This window comes from Dermacentor andersoni, chromosome 2 (assembly GCF_023375885.2).
Source record: "Dermacentor andersoni chromosome 2, qqDerAnde1_hic_scaffold, whole genome shotgun sequence".
In the NCBI taxonomy this organism is placed as follows: Eukaryota; Metazoa; Arthropoda; class Arachnida; order Ixodida; family Ixodidae; genus Dermacentor; species Dermacentor andersoni.
The window spans coordinates 225,570,609-225,591,384 of NC_092815.1; the positions used below are offsets into that span (position 1 = coordinate 225,570,609).

The following is a 20,776-nucleotide window of genomic DNA, read 5'->3' on the forward strand; positions in this document are numbered from 1 at the left end:
GACTGCTGCAGAGGCCCGCGACGCTACAGTAGACATCAAAAAAGAAAAGAAGTTGGCTATAATAACCAGTGATGACCCCTCGGCGACAGAAAAGCTTCAGCGCATTAACGAAACCACTCTTCATGGCAAAACTTACCCTGTTCACATCTACAGCGCTTCGCCCCGCAACTCGTGTAGAGGTGTGATTCACAACGTGGAACTGAACACCCCAACCGAAGAATTGATGCGTGAACTCCGAGCCCCAAATTATGAAATTATTGCGGCTCGTATAATGGGTAAAGCAGCCACTGCAATCATAACATTCAAGGGGTCGCTTGTACCTCGCCAGGTCATCTTCGGTGGAGGTGTATACCGCTGCCTCCCTCACCGACCCAAGGCGCAATTTTGCTCAACTTGCTTTGCTATAGGACACCGATCAGACGTTTGTCGCGACAATAGTAAACAAAGGTACGGAACATTTGGAAAGTCTGTCGGAGATCCTGTAGAGGATCATGACTGCAAACCAGGCTGCCCTAATTGTTGCAAGGACCACAAGGCCGATGACCCAACTTGTGAAGTGCGACGAGCCGCTGATAAAGCGGTCAGAGAGGCGGCCTAGCTGAAGCGTTTGAAACAACGAAAGGGCAACAAGCAAATGAAAACAATCACCATCGCAAGCCGAAGTCCAATTCCAAAATGCAACTCCGACAACACATCAAGAGACAGAAGTAGCTCCAGAAGCCGTCAACAGTCCAAGGGCCGCAGCCGCTTCAGAGGCAGGAGCCGATCCAGGGGCCGCAGCCGATCTAGGGGCCGCAGCCGATCTAGGGGCCGCAGCCATTCCAGAGGCCGGGGCCACTTTGCGGGCCAAAGCAAGTCTGGCAGCAGCGGCCAGTCCGGGAGCCGCGGCCAGTCCGGGGACTGCAACCGGCCCGGAGGTGGCAGCCTGTCTCCGGATCACAACCATCCTCGAGGCCAACAAGAAAAGCAACCCGCAAACCGACGAAACGTGAGTCAGTCACCCGGCACTTCCCCTTCCCCCCCCCCCCCCCCGTGACCTATGCATTTAAAGTTCGAACACGAGCTCGAAAAGTAGCCAAGGATTATAAGAACGCTCTACTACAAACTCGCTTACCTAATCAAAGTTCAGAACTATCGTCACGCTCACTAGAGCCCACCGAAGACATGGACATGCAAGCAGAGGCACAGACACCTGAAGCCACACCATTAGGTGATATAATGCAACCCTTAGTACAAGAAGTAGAACCAGCGTCATTGCAACCGGCAATGAAAAAGGCATGATACCACACCACAGCCCTACGAAATCGTGAAGCAGATTTGAGCAACTAAGGGACGAAATGAAAGAAATGCAAACCAGTCTAGAGGCCAAGATAGCTCAACAGGTTGCTGCTCATGTTGAGGAGGCGCTAAAAACATACACTCAACAAATAATGAGCCAAATGCGCTCCCTGTTCAACGAACTACTCAGCAACCAGGCAGAGGCGATGGTCTCTACACAAGTACAGGCTGCGACGCCGCATTACCGCGCCAGGAAGAGTGCGATTGACCCAAAGCATGTCGATCTACCAGCGTAACGCGACACACTAATTACCCTACAGCGGGCGCTCCGCAAAATCATCAGTAGAACAATGGCGACTAATCTGGTGGTGTGGCAGTGGAACTGTAGGGAGATTGCTCGAAAACGGGGCCTTCTAACGCATTACATTGCCGCTCAAGGTCGTCGACCCGACTTTCTCCTACTCCAGGGAACTAACCAATCACCTCATCTTGCAGGCTAAACGGCATATAGCCATAATTAGGTACTGGCCATTCTTATTCGTAAGGATATAGCGGCAAATGTTGTCCACAGCACGGAGCAGAGCCTCACTGTACGCGTCCTGCCAACTGAAATTGTCGAGAGCAAGGCACCGCCCCACTCATTCATCACGAATGTTTATAGCCCACCAAAACAAAGTAGACTTCATCAATGAGGTTGCGAATGCGCGGTCAATGAAGTATTTTGATCATTGATCATGGATTTTGATTGAGCAGGCGACTTCAACGAGCCACACACTGCATGGGGATACACGAAAAACTCCTCCAAAGGATCTGCACTACTACACCATATGCAACAGGCCCAGCTAACTCTTCTTAACGAGACCAACTCCCCGACGCGGCACGGAAACTCCGTAGAAAGAGATACCACGCCCGATCTGGCCTTACTAAAGGACGACTGTCAGCACAATGGGTTAACACGCACGATACTCTTAACTGTCATACAGATATTTCTGCAAATCAAAGGATTCCCAAAGCGCCACCGCAAGCATCGCCTCACGGATTGGAATGAGTTCTGCAAGACACATGTAGGAGACTTCCAAAACATGCACCTGGAAGATTTGGTAGAAATGGTAAGGCACCGAATCCAGTCCCACACGAAGGAGATAATAGAGAAGTGGGAGCAACCAAGCACGGGCAAGCATCCTCTTCATCTCTGGGAGGCACGACATGCCCTCCTCAGGGATGGAAAAGAAATAAGCTCAATCGAAAACTACGCTCCCGCATCAACACGCTCAACAAGCAGATCGTCCACTACACTGAACATCTCACTCGTGAGCAGTGGTATGATATGTGCAACAAGCTCAATGAGACTTCGAATATGAGCTACACGTGGAATCTCATCTTATCACTCATTGACCCAACCCAGAAAAGACGAAAACGCCCATAAGCTCCGAAAGCTGCTCGAACCATTTGAGCATACCGACCGCCTATTCAACGAGCTTATAACAACACACATTTCAGATCCAGCACAACTACAGTGCGCTTACTACAAAAGCGCAGAGTCAGAAAATGAGGGTCTCATCGGCCCAATTACAGTAGCGGAACTTCAGTGTGCCTTAGCAGAAGCAAAGCAGAATAAAGCTCCAGGACGAGACCAAATTACGACAACACAGCTACGCAACCTTACAGAAGCCGATCATGCTTACTTCAGCAAATTAACAATGTGTGGGACACGGGCAGCTTGCCAGAAGACTGGAAGGCAGCCAGCATCATTTTCATTCCGAAGCCTGGCAAGCCCCAAGCCATAGCAAATATGGGTCCAATATCGCTAACATCATGCGTCGGTAAGCTAATGGAGCGCATCGTGCTTAACAGACTTCTTAGTCACCTTGAGCAATCCCAAAACCTACCCCATAATTTGATTGGATACAGGCATCACTTATCTACTCAAGACGTTCTGTTGCAGCTACACGAAGAAATCACGAAGGAAACAAGCGGCGCTCTGCTTAAAGCTATTCTTGCCATCGACCTCAAGAAAGCTTTTGACTATGTTAACCACGATGCCATGCTGCAAGAGCTCGAAGCTACTGACTTCGGAACCAAGCTTTATAACTATATCAGGGACTTCTTACGGAGTCGCACGTACACGCTACGAGTAGGCGATATCCCCTGACAACAGTATCCCCATCCGCAAAGAGGTATCTCGCAGGGTTCCGTGATCTCGCCCCCACTCTTTAATCTTGCCATGTGCGTAGTCCATAGAGTGCTACGAGACATCCCCGACATCAAATATGCGATCTGCGCAGATGATATCCCCATCTGGATCAACACGGGTTCACCAGGACATATCCAAGAAACTCTCTAACAGGCTATGAACAGGGTGCATGAGGCTGCTCAATCTACTGGCCTTAGATGTGCGCCGGAAAAGTCTGAGTTGCTACTGGTCCATCACAAAAGATGAAGACCGCCCACCATACAAATTGTAAACGAAGGCGTGCCGATTTCCCGACCAAAATGTATTAAGATACTCGGTCTCAATATCCAGAAAGATGGAGGTCCCACTGCGACGGTGGAGCACCTGCTCAGGCAAAGAGAACAGGTGTTGCACATGATGCGTAGGGTATCCAACCGAGCTAATGGAGTGAAAGAGGCGGATGTGCTTCAACTAAGAAACGCACTAATTGTGTCGCGCCTGCGCTATCACCTGCCCTATACTAATCTCCGTCAGCAAGATATCAATCGCCTTGATGCGCTCATTCGGAAGGCGACAAAGCTGGCCATCGGCACCCCGTTTAGTGCCAGCACTAAGCTCCTCCTTGACATCAGTTTCCATAACACGGTGGCGGAACTATTCAACGTCAATCGTCCTCGCCAAGAACTGCGTTTGCAGCGCACATATCAAGGCACGTACATCCTCCATAGCATCGGTAATCATCCAGATGCTGCGCCCCTTGTGAACAACCGCGCAGTACCCCCGAAGCAACGTGAACTCCTAGCCATAGCTCCACTGCCACGCCACATGAATCTAGAACGAGGCAAGGAAAGGCAACGCCAGCGAGTTCCCTACTTGAAGAGGTACACGGCAAGACACCCTGCTGCCATATACATCTACGCCGATGCTAGCGTTGGTGCATGGGGCTCCGCTATAGCAGTCGTGAATAACGACCTCCAAACTATACATACGGAGGTACTACCAGAGACAGATCCGACCTTAGCGAAACTAACGGCCATCGCAATCGCGATCAAACACGTGCCCCCTAGTAACTTAGCCTACCCAAGAATCATATTTACCGACTCTATGGCGGCTTGAAGGAAATTGTTGCACAGCGATCTCCCGGCCAACACTTCGACATTTATTCAAGCGAACCTTCAGGGTCCTTTGGAAGTCATCTGGATACCTGGTCATGACGGGCTGCCGGGAAATGAAAGAGCTAATCAGCTCGCCTGCGAGACTTTGAACCAGCAGCCTGCATTCCGCGACCAGCCCAGACGAAAAGGTGGGTTCCCCTGCTTCTGCGGCCTTATCAAGAGGCAAGGCGCCAGTTCGCCAAGCTTAGCAAAGTGCTCACCCGTGAACAGGGTGTACTGATTCGTCAGGCCCAGACAGAAACACTAGTTTCTACACCAGCGCGAATGCACCTGCTGCGCGGCCTCTTACCTGAAGATCCCCCACTCTGCCGATACTGTGGCGAACAACCGAACACATCCCATATCCTCTGGTCCTGTGGACCACCCCCACCTCCCCTGCCTGCCGCTACAAATCTTTCCCCTAAACCCCATGCCGGGTGGCTGCAGAAGCAGCCGGCGCCGACGACCAACGGTACCTTGCGGCGTTTATCAGTGCTGCACTGAAGAATGCCGCAAGCGAGGCTCTGGACTGAGGGCCATTCCGCCACACCACTCAACATGAAAATCAAGTTTTTTTCTCTCTCTCTCTGCGCTCTGCGTTCGCTTACATGCTTCGGGGAGCTCGTTTTCTCGGTTACGCCAACGCCGCCAACGCTGGCCGCAGGAACTGGCTGTTAAGAGCTGAGCTCTAAAACGCTTTGTCGGGATATACTATTTTATTTGTTTGAAGGTTAAACTATGGCTGGCTGACACATGTGGAATCGTTTCTTTTTTTAATCACAACTTCCCTAATTGTCCTACCTTGGCGCAGAAAGAGGACTTGTGTATCGTGTAGAACGTGTTTACAACCGCATTCTCGGCAGTTTATGGCAAGAGGCGAATATGAGTTTCAGGCAGCTATCGTTTTCCCTCAGTCTAATGTTTAGGCACAGCCTCTCTGGCGCAATTATTTATGTCAACGTGCACAAGGAATGATGCAAACAGCACAAGTAACGTAGGTTCTGCCGTGTCTCATGGTACACTGAGCTTGTTTTGGCTTCCCCTTTCCGCGCATCCGCTTGCGAAGAGCTGGACAAATAGCGTCGAGCTTGGTCTTTGCAGTTAACACATCAGAATTATTTCGGGAGGCCACTTTTAAGCGATGCGAAAGCCCGTGAATATACTCTAGTACCGCATAGTTCTTTTTGTTCTCAGCCCTTCCCTTTGGAGCACACTCGGCTTCTACCTTGATGGCCTTGAGGCACTTCGAGCTGGCTGATGTCCTAACAGTCATAACAGGTCACCAGCTTCACGAAGTGTCTCTGCCTGATGCTTCAGGCTCTGTTTTACTAGATGTTGGCAAGACTTAAGGCCACGTAACGTGAAACTATTCCAATATTTTTCTATTCCAATCTCCTGAAGTCAAATTTGCGTAACCGCCGACGCAAGCATCGGGCGGTGGCCCGCAGGGTTGTCTCAACAGACCAATCAAACGCTTTCCTCGTTTATAGGAGGTGACTTTTGTTGCTTTAAAAATGAATAAGATTGCCTATAGTGAGCCGCTTGCCTTGTCTAATTGTCTCACAAAAGGCGAGGAGCATGCTCAAGTGGAGAGGGATTCGATGGGGCCGAGCCACTGCACTAAATATCAATAACCGGATGAAGAGGGTGGTGCCGGCGTCTGCGATTGGTCCGCTTTCTCTTCCTTAGCTTGCGGTGGCTCGTCGACAATCGCGTCGGCATGCAACGGAAGCTTAAGAATGAGGCTAAAACAGATCCTCAGCAAAGAAGAGTTGGCAGAACGAGGTCGTACACGTGCCGAAAGTTCTCGAAATCGTTACACGGCCACACAAAATGTTTTATTACACGCAAATAAACCCATGCTCTCCAGCAGGGGCGAGTAGCCAGTGCCGGAGCGATCGGCGGCAGCCATCTTTTGTACCATTCGGAACGGGTCAGCTGCGGCTATTAAGAAAATTCAGTTTTGTTCGGCATATTAATTCATCTTTACCGCGTACACGTCACTTTGACGCGGTAAGATTTTGCGGTTTTGTGACGTCGCGTGAGAGCCAGGTGAAGTGGGTGAAGCCCGAATACTTTTGACCGATAGCCGAGGGCCAATGGCGAAAAGGCGTCGAATCAGAAATAACTATTTTTGTTTTGTTCGGTCAAATTATGCATAATCAGTGTGTACACGTCATATCAGACGGGGCGCTATCGCGGTTTTTGTGATGTCGCGTGACTGACAGTTGAAGTGGGGGTGGTCCAAAAAAGTTTTTGACCAATCGCGGCGCGCTGATTGCAGAATTGGAATAGAAAAGTTTGGAATAGTTTTGCGTTATAGCGCCCCTGGTTCAAAAAAGTTTTTGTCCAATCGCGGAGGACTGATTGCAGAATTGGAATAGAAATGTTTGGAATAGCTTTACGTTATAGTGCCCTTAGTCACCACCGAGCAGAAGCAGGAAAAACCGATTCCGTTTTGGACAAGTTTTAAATGGGACGAAAGAAAACTTAGGAGGGCTCTTGCGGAACGGGACATGTATTTTCAGCATGCGTGTGATCCCCGAAGCACAAATTTTCAGGTCTAAGATTGGATCTTTTGATCTTTTAGTGCCTCGAATGAAAGTTCAAACTCAGCCATTTCTTTGATACCACTGAGCACATCTACCACGTTTTGGTTGAAATTGATCCCATTAATGAAAATTAGGTACTCATCCACGTACCTCACGGCTTTGTGGGCCAAACCACCCAGGCTCCTCTCTATGGCTCAGTGCACATTATCAACTGAACTGTCACTCATAGAAGGCGCTACTCGCGGCCATATGCATACACCTGAACGTTGAGCATAGATATTGTTACGTCCAAGCGCGTAAAAGGGACGCGGGGATCCAGAAGAGAAAGGAAGAGGAGAACGTAGACTGTGCAGCGACCATTCCTGTTGTTCGTAGCCTGCCGTTCCTGCTCTCGCACGCCTAAATAAACCCCTTTTCCCGTGATTGTAACAAATTGGTGTACGGTGCGGTGTACACCTCGTAACCACGTAGCCTACGCTGATACAACTTCGCCGAAGCCGTCGATTTGCCGGACTTCCGCCACCCTCACCTGACATGCCTGAATACGCCTGCCAGATTCCCGAAGGATCTGACGCGGCTTCAAGGCCAGCACCTTGCGTTCTGTGGCAATACTACCGGGTGCCACTCACTTTCGGAGGAAAAGCCGGAGAAGATGTCGACGAGTGGCTCACGAACTACCGAAGGGCGAGCCGGTCTAACGGTTGGAACTCGACCGCACAGTTGTCCAATGTTGTGTTTTTTTTCCCTTACCGACACAGCGCTCGTCGGGTGTGAGAATCACGAAGACACGTTCACTTCATGGGAGCTTTTCGTCGAGGAGCTCAGAGCGTGTTTTGGAGACTCTAGCGCAAAAAAAGAAACGCGCTGAACAGACGCTTTCGCAAAGAGCTCAGATTCCCGGCGAGACCTGTACGAGTTAATCGAAGTGCTGAAACTGTGTAAAATAGACAACTGTCAAATGTCTGAAGATGACAAAGTTGGACATTTGTTGAAAGAAATAGCCGAAGACGTCTACAATTTGTTTTGTCAGCAAGGAAAGCTTGGATTCCGTGTCTGACGTCATTCGCCACTGCAGGACCTTTGAGACGTTGAAGATGCGACGGATAATACCGAAGTTTGGTTGCCTGGCTAATGTCACAACGGTGGCAAGTGTAGACCCGAGCTCGTGTGTCGACCTTCCATCAACAATATGGGAGATTCTTCGCGAAGAGTTGCTCCATTGGGAAGCGATGTACCGTTGCACACCCGGCATCATTGGTGCGTACTTACCACACGAGATGAGAAACATGGCCGTTTCGACCGCATGGCAACCCACGGTTGACTTAGCGACAGTCGAGTACAGGTCTACCCCACAAACGAGAGGGACCATAAGCTATCAAGATCATGACTACGACCAACGCCCTCGCCGCACGCATGCCTAGCGGCTGCCGATGCCTAGCCATGATGAATGTGACCCACCTGCTGGCTATGCAGTCGACAGCAACATGCGTGGCTACATGGAAGAACATCGAAATTTGCGGCATCTGCCGGTGTGTTTCCAATGTGGTGTCGCGGGCCACATAGCGAGGTTTTGCAATCGTCGCCCAACAACGTGGAATGGTCGATCGGGGTCTTCAACAAGGACCACACATCCTACGGGGACAACTCAACAGCCGTACACCACATCTTGGTCAGCTGGCGTCCCTCCCGGCAACGTTTACTGGCAGACAAGCTTTCGGAGCCGCTCGCCGGCATCTGACAGGAGTTTGACGCCACCGCCAACTTCTCGTGCACCGCGTTTACGTCAATCTCCATCGCCAGTGCGCCACTCTGCCTCACCTTCACAACCGGAAAACTAGCTAGTGCGGCCGATGGGGGTGATGTCGCTCGACACGTGCTATCGACAGAAATGCCCCCTGCAGTTGCTATCATTAAAAACAAAGTGCATGTACTTGTTGATGGTGTTTCTACAATGGCTTTAGTGGATACCGGAGCAACTGTATCCGCAATTAGTCTCGGTTTTAAAGGTCGGTTGGGGCACAAAGTTGTATTTCCGTGTGACCAGGCTGCAACGTCTTGTGGAGTGAGTGGCGAGTCGTTGCGCCCTGTTTGTGTGTGCACTGCTGAACTATCCTTGGCTGGTGGAGTTTACGCGACGGAGTTTGTAGTTATTCCCCGATCGACGCACGAAGTGATTTTGGGCATCGACTTTTTGCGGCAGTGTGGTGCGACCGTTGATTGTCGCACGGGGGAAGGTAACGTCGATGGCCATGTTTCGTCCGGGCTCTTAGAGGAGACTTGCAGTCAAGGTGAACTTTGTGTTTCTGCAGATACTGTTGTGCCTGCGTCCACCCCTGTGTGCGTGCCGGTTGTATGTAGCGGTGAAGTTCCAGACAGTTTCGATGCCTCCGTAGAGCCAATGCATCTAAATTGTGTGAAGAACGTTTTTGTCCCTCATTGTGTGGTATCCATCGGCAATGAGCGTGCTGGCTTGTGGACGGCCAACTGCTCGGCAGAACCCGTCCTGCTTCCAGACGGCTTGAAACTCCCCTACTTTAGAGAATACACGTCTTCGTCCGTAGCCGTACTAACAGACCCGCCGTGTGAACATGCTGACCTTCGCCACGTCTCAGACAAAAAGCTTCTGTCTATGATAAATAAGTCGCTCAGCACAAGGGAGCGCCATACCTTGGTGGATACGCTTTCTATGCATCTGTCAGTGTTTGACTTTGCGCAGCCGGACAAAGCATTTTCTATTCCCGAGTCACGAACGCGCCATACTATCGATACGGAATCTGCGCGCCCGATCAGGCAAAAGCCTTATCGCGTGTCGCCTAACGAGCGCAAGATAATCGGGGAACAAGTGAAGGACATGATGAAAAATGGGATAATACAAGAGTCCTCGAGTCCTTGGGCAGCTGCGGTCCTACTTGTCAGAAAGAAAGACGGTAACTGGAGATTTTGCGTCGATTATCGAAGACTAAACGCCTTGACTAACAAGGATGTCTACCCGCTACCCCGGATTAATGATGCAATTGATTGCCTTCATTCGGCCTCTTATTTTTCTTCAGTGGACATGTGCTCAGAATATTGGCAAATCCCGATACACCCGGCAGACAAGGAGAAAACAGCCTTCATAACCGCGGATGGATTATTCGAATTCAATGTGATGCCATTTGGGTTGTGCAACGCTCCACCTACCTTTAAAATGTTCATGGACACCACTCTGCGTGGGTTAAAGTGCAACATCTGTATGTGCTATCTTGACGACGTTGTTAGCTTTGGGCGCACATTCAATGAACACATTTCGCGCCGCCATATTGTTCTAGACTGCATCAAAAACGCTTGCCATGTTCTGAACTACAAGAAATGTAATTTTGGTGACCGTCAAACCGCTGTGCTGGGTCATCTTATTGACAAAAACGGTATCCGACCTGATCCACTCAAGAAGGCACCTGTTCAGGCATTGAGTGCACCGCAGTCAGTGAAGCTACTTGGTAGTTTTCTGGTTCTTTGCTGTTACTTTCGCCGATTTATTCCTGATTTTGCCGACGTCCCTTATCCTTTGACAAATCTACTACATAAAGATGCACGGTTTGAGTGGACACCCGAATGCGATTCTGCATTTCGTCAGTTGAAGTTCCTGCTGACCTCCCGACCTATCCTTCGCCACTTCCATCCTACTGCGCCGACAGAAATACACACAGATGCTAGTGGCGTTGGTCTGGGTACCATCTTGGTCCAACGCCATGACGACCGTCAGCACGTGACTGCTTATGCAAGCCGCTCATTGAGCAAACCTGAAAGCAATTACACGGTGACAGAGCAAGAATGCCTCGCTGTGATCTTTGCGGTTCAGTGATTTCGCTCGTACTTGTACGGACGCCCATTCCTAGTCGTCACAGACCACCATTCCCTGTGCTGGCTGGTGAATTTTCGCGACCCTTTTTCGGTCGCCTTGCGCGATGTGCGTTGAGGTTGCAGGAATTTAACTTCACTGTTTCCTACAAGAGTGGCCGAAAACATGCTGACACAGACTGCCTTTCCCGAATACCGCTTACGACGACGGACAGCAGCGCAGACGATTTTGATCATCTCGTCGCTTCTGTGACATCCGCTTTTCCAGATATTGATGCGTTCAAAGCAGAACAACGGACAGACACCAAATTGGAGCCACTCTTCATTTCTGCCCATTCAAGTGCAACAAGCAACTATTGTCTACGTGACGGGCTTCTGTACAAAAGGAACTACTCAAGCACGGGTGCACGCCGCTTCCTTCTAGTAGTGCCGGAGCGTCTCCGGCCAGCGATACTTCAGGCAATGCACGATGACCCTACCTCCGGTCACTTAGGCACTGTGCGCACCCTTTATCGCATTCAAGAATGCTTTTACTGGTCCCGGGTGCGACATTCGGTTGAATTGTATGTCGCCCGCTGCATACAGTGCCAACGTCGGAAACGCCCAACCACTGCCCGATCTGGTCTCCTTCAACCTGTGTCGCCTCCCAGCTCACCCTTTTGTCAAGTTGCAATTGATCTGTTAGGCCCTTTTCCAAAGTCATCTGAGGGCAACCACTCGATAATTGTCTGCGCCGACTATTTCACACGCTATTGCGAGACGGCGGCTATACCATCAGCCCCGCCACCGAAGTGTCGCTCTTCTTACTTCACGCTATTGTTCTGCGACATAGACCGCCTGGTGTTATCATAAGCGACCGGGGACGTCAATACAACGCGGATATCGTGGAAGAGCTTGTGCGTTTATGTAACTCGCACCTCAGGCACTCGACGCCGTATCATCCGCAAACGAACGGCCTCACTGAGCGCACTAATCGAACAATCATCAATATGCTTTCCATGTATGTTGCATCCGATCACAAGAATTGGGATGAAGTCCTACCATTTATTACTTACGCCTACACCACCGCCAAGCACGAGACAACCGGCTACAGCCCCTTCTTCCTTCTATATGCTCGGCCGCGCCGGTATACGCTCGACACTGACCTCCCTTTTTACCACCACGACAATCCTACGGTCGCCGATGCGCTATGCCTTGCTGAAGAAGCTCGGAGACTTGCGCGTCTGCGGACTTTGGCATCACAAGAAAACTCCAAAGCCCGCTACGACGCGCGGCATCGGCCTGTTACATATCACCCTGGTGATCTCGTTTGGCTTTGGACTCCCACAAGGAAGCGCAGGTTGTGCCAAAAGCTGCAGACAAACTACGATGGACCGTATGTTGTCATCGACAAAGTCAGCGAAGTGAACTATACTCTCGCGCGCCTCACGAACACTGGTAGACGTTTTGCTAGGACACAAGTAGCGCATGTCGCACGGTTGAAATCATACACGCCACGAAAAGCTGGTTGACTCGCCCAGTGGACTTTGTCTGCGAGTAGAGGTATGTTACGTCCAAGCGCGTAAAAGGGACGCGGGGATCAAGAAGATAAGAGAAGAGGAGAACGAAGACTGCAGCGGCCATTGCTGTTGTTCGTAGCCTGTCGTTCCTGCTCTCGCACAGCTAAATAAACCCCTTTTCCCCGTGCTTGTAACAATATCACCATTCAACGAAGTAAACGGTGAGCGAAGATAAAAAGCACATTATTCTATTCCACAGCACGCCTTGATGCAGAGCGTGAAAGAGTGCATTTGTGAACACAACGATGACGGGGATTCCACTTCTCGTTGTGGTGTTTTCGATGGAAGTTTTACGAGTTGTTGTCTTTTTGTCTCCGCTCTATGTTCATATATTGCTGAAATGAAAAGACGTGTAGAGCTGCGCTCAAGTTCGCATTAGGGAGTATCGCAACTGTCGGTGAACTTTTTCCGTCAACTTATTACATTATGTTGTTTTACGTGTCAATATGAGGCAAACCGTTGTTTTGGGCTGGAATTTTTTGACCGTAGTTTTTCACCGTAATTTCGACTAGCTGGGGTTGCCTACCTTCTCTGTAACTGCAAAACGTTTGTTCTGAAAAACATAGTCTGGGTTTCTACTGTAGCTTAATGGAACAGTCACGTCAATGACAGTTTTTCCCATTCATGAATAATTTATTCAAGCAAACATTCTGGAAGAGGCTAGTTGGTTAAACCTACTAAATTCTCCGCTAGAATAACGAATGGACGGACTTAACCGGGCACATACACAGGACACAGGAAGTGGTAACTGATATTACGCCAATACATGCGGGGCATGCATTCGAGATGTATACCTACATTGGGGGAGGGACGGATTTTGAAAATTAATTTATCAAAACTGGTGCAGTCCAGAGAATTCATTCCAAGTGGTTATGCCTTGCGAACTAAACGGTGTAATTCTTAGATTTTAATGGTTGCCCCAAAGCAATTAATAAGTTACCCAAATAAATGTTTTAATTATTAAATAGTGCATTTTGACTTCACATAGAAGCCATGTCATTCTTGAAACTAATGCAACCAATCGTCAAAACGACTGCAGCGCCCGCATCTACAATGGCGGGCCTTGCGCCCAATAAACGGAGGTTTGGATTAGTGCCTCCGCACATTCCATCCAAGCTAGAACTACGGGAAGACCACGAGTAGTGCGTACTCCTGAGGAAGAAGCTGCCTACGGCGAGCGTCAGCGAGAGTTGGCTCGCCAACGGGCTCGTCGTCGTAGGGCATGCTCGCCACGCGAAGCAAGGAAAAGCGAAAATGAGGCGAAATAATGGTGAAACGAAAGAGTTGCAATATAGACTGCTTCCGAAGTTGGACTTGCATGGTGCAACACTCGGTGTAACTAACACAACTTCACTGTTCGACCATCTTCACGGTGTGGAAGCGGCGGTGATTTTTTCGGTGTGATACGCACCTAATGCATGGTACACGGGATGTTTTGCATTTAACCCACATGGAAATTCGGCCACCGTGGCTCGAGTTTGACTCCCCAGGCTTAGCTACGCAAAACCATAGCCACTACGGCGGCTTCCAGTGTCGATCGCATAACTGCTGTCTCAGCGAAAAAAAAAAAGAGGGAGCGCTGTACGTTGTCTACTATTTCTTTTTCCTCGTCTAAGTTTCCCCGTTTAATCAGATAGCAAAGTGCCTTAAAACTCGCGTTCTTGGTGTCGAGAGAGAGAGGAAGACAGGAACAGGTTTATTTCGTCAGGTGGGGTCGGGATCCGTTCATGGTGTCGTTCGGAGGGCCAGATGGCCGCCAGGCGGTGCTTGTTGAACTAGCAGCCCTAGTGTTTATTAGAATGCCAGGCACGGCGAATAGTATCAGTTTGATAAGCGCCACCAATTCCTGTCCTTGCCAGCACAGAATACATGCGTGGTCGGCACGTTTATAGGACGTCACAGCTGCACTCATTCTTGTCACCGCTCGTGTAATATTTAGTACTTCCCCTACCTAAGAATTATGTCCGCAGTGTTTGATTGTACTGAGAGAAAAATATATATTTTTCTTGTTGCTAGTATGAATTCTCTCTTTTTAACCTGTTAAAAGAATAGCAAGGCTTTAGCAGCATGGCTTGTAGACTGCAGACTCTGTCATTTTCTATCTGTAACAAGGAAACGCACGTTCTTGCAGTAGATTTGCAGGTATAAAACTGGTTGTAGACATGCGTTAGGTGTTTCATTATGAAGTTAATGTGACGTTAATATGCATAACGCTGAGAAATGGTTCGTGTAACACCCCTATATGGCGGTGCCCGTGTATCAGTATCCCGGAATCATACCTAGGCAATTATGTTGTATTTCATTACATCTGAAATATTTAAGGAATAACGACCACGATGATAAGTGCAAACGGGCTCTCACCTTCTTGTAGTAATTGCGCACCAAACTACAGTGTCAGCCGTTCTCCCATTTAAAGAACCCCAGGTGGTCCAAATTTCCGGAGTCGCCCACTACGGCCTGCCTCATAATCAGAAAGTGGTTTTGGCACGTAAAACCCCATAATCTAATCTAATCTAATCTGTTCTGCCATTTACTGTTACTTTTTGCACGCTTTCTTGCAGGTGACCCGTGTCCACAGCCACAGCAGATAAACAGCTCCGTGCTGGAACCCTGCATGATCTTGGATGGCTGGGACTATTTCAGGGGCAACGAGGTGGCCTACATCTATTCCTGTCTCATTCTGGCCTTTATACCGATAAGTACGGGGACGTTCCGTGGTTCACCACGCAAAAGTTGCAATTTAGACGATTAGTCACTGCTCTCTTTCAATGGGAAAGTAATGGCACACTCGGCCGCCAGTTTATCGCACAAACAACTGAGCGCTTGTTCAGCGGCACTTAGAGTCAGTTCTCTGCGAACGAAATCTAATAGACAAGGTTCCAATATTGCTTTAGCTCGACATCAAATTCTAATTCTAGTCTACTTGCAATCCTCATGCACACGCTCTTTAATTAGCATGTGTATAGTACTTGACGTAGCCAAGTCAAAGAACTGTAAATTTGGCGTGAAAACACCCAATAAAATTAATACATGTATTATGATAAAAAGCCATCGCCCTGCTTATAGTGGCATCGGGAACGGCATGTAGAATGCCCTGAAAATAGCGCATATAAGATTACCAGCGTGAACTATGACTGTGAGCAGCACTTGCTCTTGCGTTAGTTGAAACACTTTCACCTTGGTACAAGTGGAACGAAAGAATATGACACACCAGAATACACAGGGCATCCCAACTATCATGCACCAATTATTAAAAATATGCAAATGCCACGCAGACGAAGTGAATAAAGGTAATGATATTTGCCGTCTTTTGGAAATAGATTATTTTTTTCTTTCCTCCCGCTTTTTTCACGCTCGGAAAAACACTTATGTACACGTGTTGAGCAACAGAAAGCTGTATCGCCAGCTGGTCATGTTGCTCTAATTTTCTCATTGACACTTTTCATGTAAATATATTTGAGATATTGAATGATAAGAATAATAACTTAATTAGGTGGAATACGAAAAGATTATCTGAGTACCTCCAAGCGACGACAAACAGCGTTACCTTTGTTGTGCCCAGCTACGTGCATTTGGATATTTTGAACTCTTGGCGCATGATAGTTGGGGCACGCTGTATAAGAGGAGAAGTGCTTATACCACCAGCATGAGTTTGTCAAGGCAGCTGTGTGCATTTTACAGCTTAGCAATCACATACGTTTTCTTGTGTAAACATGCGTAACATGCTTTAGCTAACGTCTTTTATTTGTCATCGCCTCTATTCTGATAAAACACTCATACTAGCACATTTTGGTCGGCTTTTATACTACTGGTGCGTCTGGCACTGCCCATAGTGGAACAGTGCATTTACACAAAACTATGTGGGGTTATAAACCTTTATAATTTTGCTTGCTTTGAGTGCAATATTTTCTAATACAACGGTATGAATGACATTTGTCATATTTTTATATTCTTGCAGTATGTGCAGGGCTTGGGTATGGTGTCATAAAGCTCCAGAATAAGAGACGACGGATCATCAAGGCCAAGAAAGAGATGGCAATTGGGAAAAACTACGACAAATTATGTAAGTCTTAGCCCCGGTGCACGCTTTTGGTCATGTCGGCGCACTGCGTTAGTTATTCCTTGGGGAATGTTCAAATGAGGGCGGGCGGGCGGGGGGCCGGGGGGGAGGACGTGTATGAATTATGCTCAGTTGTAAGCAATTTGGCTTACAACTTTATCTATTCCTCGATTCCATATTTGGCGTATATGGGATATTTTTATCCCGATTCTTTTTCCCTTTTCGCTCAGCAAGATGATAATGCACCGTAGAGCGATAGGCTTGATAGAAGACAGAGGTAACACACGCGTGAAAGGCCACTGTCTGTGTTCACGCGTCGCGATGGCGTGTGTAATGTCAGCAAGATAAACCTGAATGGTAGCCTATTGGTGTGCAAATTCGTTGGAGGCTCGGCATGGGCAGCTGAGTGAACGTTCCTGGCCAATCCCATAGAATGTGTATGTATCACTGGGTAGGGCCCCTATAACGTAGAGCTATTTCAAGCTATTGGTATTTCATTTCTGCCACGAGCGCTGCGCAATTGGTCAAACATTTTTTCCGACCACCCCCATATCGCCTGTCTGTCAGGCGATGTCATGATAGCGGCACAGTATCGCTCTCTTATATGAATGTGCACACTGTTTATGCACGAATAGGCCGAGCAAAAGGAAATAACTTGTTTGGAATGCTACAGCTTTTTTTTTTTTTTGCAGTAGCAGCATGATTGCAGCGCACATAGGCGATCTCTACGCTAGCGGCGTGTCTTTCATGTTCCTTCTTGCGCACTCGCCTAAGTGCTCTACAATCGTACTGTAAGATGCCAAGCACGCAACTCAGCACTATACTTCACTTGCCTTTTTCGCCCTCCGCTATGGGCCAGAATGTTTCTGGCTGCAACCACGTCGCTTGTCTTTCACGCGAGGTCGCTAAACCCCAAAACTCTGACCACCTCAAGGTGACATGTTCGGACTAAGTATACAATGTGTGCTTTGCCTCTGCTGTCACACAATACTTCCTGCGATACCCACGCAAATCAGAATACAAGCAATAAATCCCCAGCGATTCAAATCTACAAACACAGAGAAATTGAAGCCTGGTAAATCTTACACCCAAAACCAGACGCCTACTCACTCAAGCAGGGTCATATCACCAGTCCTTCTCCGCCGTATCCAATCAGTTTCAAGAGGTGGTCAATCCCAAGTCGCCTTCAACTTGATCGGGATACTGGTCGGTCATCATGTCTCAAAGTCCGTCAGTTGCTGTTTCTCTCTACGAGTCGTAGGCCGATCTCACCGCTGCCATCCAGTTGTCAGAGTTGGAGGTCGATAGGAGGAACTTGGAAGGAACTAGGCATACGGGATTTATTTACATACTTACAATAAAAGAAGAGATACATTTCGACAGTCTAGCGTGACTCCCGAATGCAGCACGCAAGACGAAGCACACCGCACACGAGCTCCAAGCACCCTGCACAGAGCACACTTCTCACGAGCACGAGCACACTCTAGCAGCCGACAAACTGCTGCTTAAAAAGCCTCTGACCTCCCTAGATCCCTAGGGGAGGGAAAACTGCTGTCCAACCTTCGTCCAATCGGACAAGTCCACAGTCGTTGGGGCGTAGCCGACATGCCTTTCAGGAGGAGGGCTCACACACACACCTACGTACTTTGGATTCCCAGGACCCGGGTTGAGCGGTTCCTCGTAGCCAGTTGGTCACGCTTGACCCCAGCCAGCGCCTCTTATTTCCAGAGCTGACTTACTCCAGCAGTCGCCACGAGTGTCAGCAGACTGTGACGAATCCTGGGGCCCGTGGAAAAACGTACCTCAAAGCACCCTTTTGTTAGAGTAGCTGTTCTTTCTGCAGAGACGATGAAGGCCACGACAAATCAACCAATACACGGTCCGCCAAATGTGGCCAGCTCTGCTGCCGTCGCGGACTCTGCGAAGAAGGCGCATGGTGGATTAACGCTCCCTTGGTCTCCAATTCTCCGAAGGAAGTTCATGATCGGTTAGCGCTATCGTCTTCGCCGGTTCTCTGAAGCGCGCCACCACCGCAGGCCGATCGAAGCACCTGCAGCGGGCTAAGATAGCTCTGCAGAACAGTACCCCTTCAGGCCGATCGTAACACCCTGAAATTCAAGCCTAAAGCGATCCATTTTAGCGTGGGGACTTTGGAGTGTGATTCGTGATATAATTGTATCTAGGCCACAATAAAATGAAAACAGTTTTATGCTATAGATTGCATTAGGAATGTTTTATATAAATGTTGCGCATTTCTGCATATGCAGACTAGCCAAATAGGAGTCGAACTGGCGCTCACACTAAGGGGCAGTCGGGAAGGAAAGCCGCACTGAATGAATAAGGTCGTTCAGTCTGCTCAGCGTATAGCTCATGTGTTTCGTTATAAATTAGAGCAATGATATTCCGCCCTATTGGTAAACCTACGTCGATTAATGGGCGAGCGCCGTGGGTGTGATGCTCGAAAGCTATTTCGCACGTGCACTAGCTCCGGTTACCGGGTTGACAGGGCAGTACGCCAACAAACGACCTACTTGTTTCACGAAACTTCTTGGTCACAAATATCCAATGGCAACCACAATCGTCGCTCAACATTGCACTCAGGCTACACTATATTCTGCCCACCCACACCACACGGAATCTGGCTCTTGCCGCCGCATAGGCAAAGCCAACGATGAAATGTTTCGTATTTATCAACATTAGCAGCCAAATTGTGGTAATAAATAAACGTTTGGTGGGACCGCAAACCTCCAAAAATTGCAATCGCAGCAACGATGTTCGCGACGCGACTTGCGCAGGTCGAGTCCAAAATTTAATAAACAATTGTACGGTGAGCGAAATATCGCTTGCCAATTCAGACTGGCTTTATGGAGGTGGTCGCGAAACCGAGAATAAAACGGAATAATCGAGCGCATTCAAAATAATGGACGACGACGCGGAATGGGAAGCTAGTAAATATTTTATCTCTGTCATGTTCAGAAATATCTTTGGCCTTTTTCTCGGCAAGATAGGGAAACACTGACAAACGTGTAGTGACCAGTACGGATTAAGATTTACCTGAGGGCAATAAGCGAACAGCGTTCACTGTACCTTCGTGGGTGTTGTTCCACTGTAAATATTGCTCACTCATTGTGCACGAATACGTTAAATTATGTATATCTTTATATTTAACTAATCGATAAGATGAAAATAAAAAAAGTTGTGGATAACGTTTACAAGTGACCGACATCGTTTAAAACAACTTAAAATTCGTGAAGAAACCTTCGTGGTGACGAAGTGGCTTTGGTGTTGCGCTTCTAAGCAGTTGCCGGATCAAATCCCATCTGCGGCAGCTGCATTTTGATGACGGCAAAATGCAACAGCCATGTACTGTGTATTGGGAGCACGTTAAGTAACCCCATGGGGTCAAAATTAGCTCACGTAATTAATCAATTAATCACTACGGTGTCCCTCATAAATATATCGTGGTGTTGGCACGTAAAACCCGAGTTTAATTTTAATTTGATTATTTAAGATTTCTTTTTAATAAGGAATGATGCCAGTGAAATAAATATATGAAAAAGAAAGAAAACCGCTGAACACCAAAGATTACACAATTCCTTACTCAAACCTCGTCAAAAAGGGGCACTCGAAACGAGCGGGCGCGCATTTTTCTCGACGCGTTAAAGCCGCGTAAGCAGTTTTTGGCCGGCGTCTTCGGTCCCTATCAAAAGCGAAGTAGCACGACCTCGTAATGGTTCGCACGTAAAATACACAATGCAGCGATGACAACGTTTACGTATGAGACCACTTATATTACTGGTGCGGGTACGCGTGGGCCATAGATTTTTTACAGCGAAGCTGTCTGACTATGATCTAAAAAAAATATGTCCGAGGTGTTGACAAAAGCAAATCAGCATGTGCGCCAATCCTGGTGATATTGCAGAAAGAGTCCAAGCTCAATGGTTCATAGCTCTGGTGGCTGCAGGATCTCTAACGGGCCCCTGAACTACCCTTGTCACACTTGGGGCCCAAAGAGGTCCCAGGCACGAGGGTCAGAATGGATGTTTCAGAAAAAAAAATGTTTTGTATAATTTTTTCACAAAGGTGGTGGGGGTGGCAACAACTAATGAAAAAAATTGGAGGCTTATCAAGGTTAAGCCCAGTGGATGCGAAGGATCCACTGG

The 20,776-nt window shown here is 48.4% G+C and overlaps 1 protein-coding gene across 1 annotated transcript in view; it reads left to right on the plus strand.

Moving 5' to 3' along the window:
- Nucleotides 1–20,776, plus strand: part of Duox (dual oxidase) — a 248,511-nt gene that overhangs the window by 98,356 nt on the left and 129,379 nt on the right. Inside the window, exons 13-14 of the mRNA XM_050186612.2 lie at nucleotides 15,115–15,252; nucleotides 16,512–16,616. Coding sequence (XP_050042569.2) covers nucleotides 15,115–15,252; nucleotides 16,512–16,616 — 243 coding nt within the window. The remainder of the gene's footprint in view (nucleotides 1–15,114; nucleotides 15,253–16,511; nucleotides 16,617–20,776) is intronic.